This window comes from Sinocyclocheilus grahami, unplaced genomic scaffold (genome assembly GCF_001515645.1).
Source record: "Sinocyclocheilus grahami isolate Dianchi unplaced genomic scaffold, SAMN03320097.WGS_v1.1 scaffold40225.1, whole genome shotgun sequence".
NCBI lineage: Eukaryota > Metazoa > Chordata > Actinopteri > Cypriniformes > Cyprinidae > Sinocyclocheilus > Sinocyclocheilus grahami.
The window spans coordinates 1-1,250 of record NW_015523691.1 but is presented as its reverse complement, the minus strand read 5'-3'; the positions used below and the strand labels follow the sequence as shown (position 1 = coordinate 1,250).

The following is a 1,250-nucleotide window of genomic DNA, read 5'->3' as shown; positions in this document are numbered from 1 at the left end:
AGCAGAAAGTTGTGTAACAGTAAAGAGTGATAGGGTGGAGAAAAAAAATAAATGCATCACAATAACACAGAGAATTGAAATTGCGTTACTCAGACCCTTGGGTGCATACTAATAACACAAATACAGATTAAATACAAAATACAACTAAACAAATAAGTTAAATGTAAAAAAAAAAAAAAATTATATATATATAAAGCACAAGGCATATGCAAGATAGAATGCAAACCAGTAAAGTAAACAACAGTAATGTAGTAAAAATATTTACAACATTAGGAACTCTTTGAACGAGAAGGTGGGTGGCTCTTAAAAGAGCCTTTGTGAGAGAGCTGGAGCGGAACTCTACTTGGAGCTGGTGTACTTGGTGACGGCCTTGGTGCCCTCAGACACGGCGTGTTTGGCCAGCTCTCCGGGCAGCAGCAGACGCACGGCGGTCTGGATCTCTCTCGAGGTGATGGTGGAGCGCTTGTTGTAGTGAGCGAGACGAGACGACTCACCGGCGATGCGCTCGAAGATGTCGTTAACGAAAGAGTTCATGATGCCCATCGCCTTGGAGGAGATCCCGGTGTCAGGATGAACCTGCTTCAGCACTTTGTACACGTAGATAGCGTAGCTCTCCTTCCTGGACTTTCTGCGCTTCTTTCCTCCCTTCGCTGCGGTCTTAGTGACGGCCTTCTTGGAGCCCTTCTTGGGCGCGGACTTCGCTGGTTCAGGCATGATGCTGCTGCGTGATCAAATCTCACGAGACAATTATTAGTCTGAGCGAGACAGAGGCACTTATTCACTAATCTATGCTAATTGGCAAAGAGATATGGACGCTTCTGATTGCGTGCTTTCACAGACCCACAGAGTGATTTCATTGGCCACATTAAAGCCAATCAGAGGCTTTGAAAAGTTAATCCCGCCCATCACCTCATGCTGTACATCTACCATCCCCCACCCGTTTCTGTTCCTTTGTCTGATTTCCCCGCATTTTTCAGGTTTTGCACCGAAATATAATACAATAACGAAAGAGCTAATGATTATTTCCGCGTATAATTAGAATAAGAAAAATATTCAGTTCCGCTGATATCTGCATCTCGATTATAGAGCAGCGCTTATTCCTTCAAAAGTTGGATTGCATTACGTTTGAACAACACGACCACCAACACTAGAAACTACAGAATACCAGTAATGAGAATAGTTAGCTTAAACTCAACTAGTATAAACAAACTAAAGTTATGTATTATATTATTCAGAAACGTGTTCTTTGT

At 42.6% G+C, this 1,250-nt stretch overlaps 1 protein-coding gene across 1 annotated transcript; it reads right to left on the bottom strand.

The window, feature by feature from the left end:
* Positions 1–309: 309 nt before the first annotated feature.
* LOC107580694 (histone H2B) lies at positions 310–748 on the bottom strand. Its single transcript, XM_016266356.1, has one exon. The coding sequence runs from the start codon at positions 712–714 to the stop codon at positions 340–342; it is 375 nt and encodes a 124-aa protein (XP_016121842.1). The 5' UTR covers positions 715–748; the 3' UTR covers positions 310–339.
* Between the last annotated feature and the right edge of the window lie 502 nt (positions 749–1,250).

What these genes read in the sequence shown, in the direction of transcription:
- LOC107580694 (XM_016266356.1), bottom strand. Translation starts at nt 714, where the DNA reads ATGCCTGAACCAGCGAAGTCCGCGCCCAAGAAGGGCTCCAAGAAGGCC.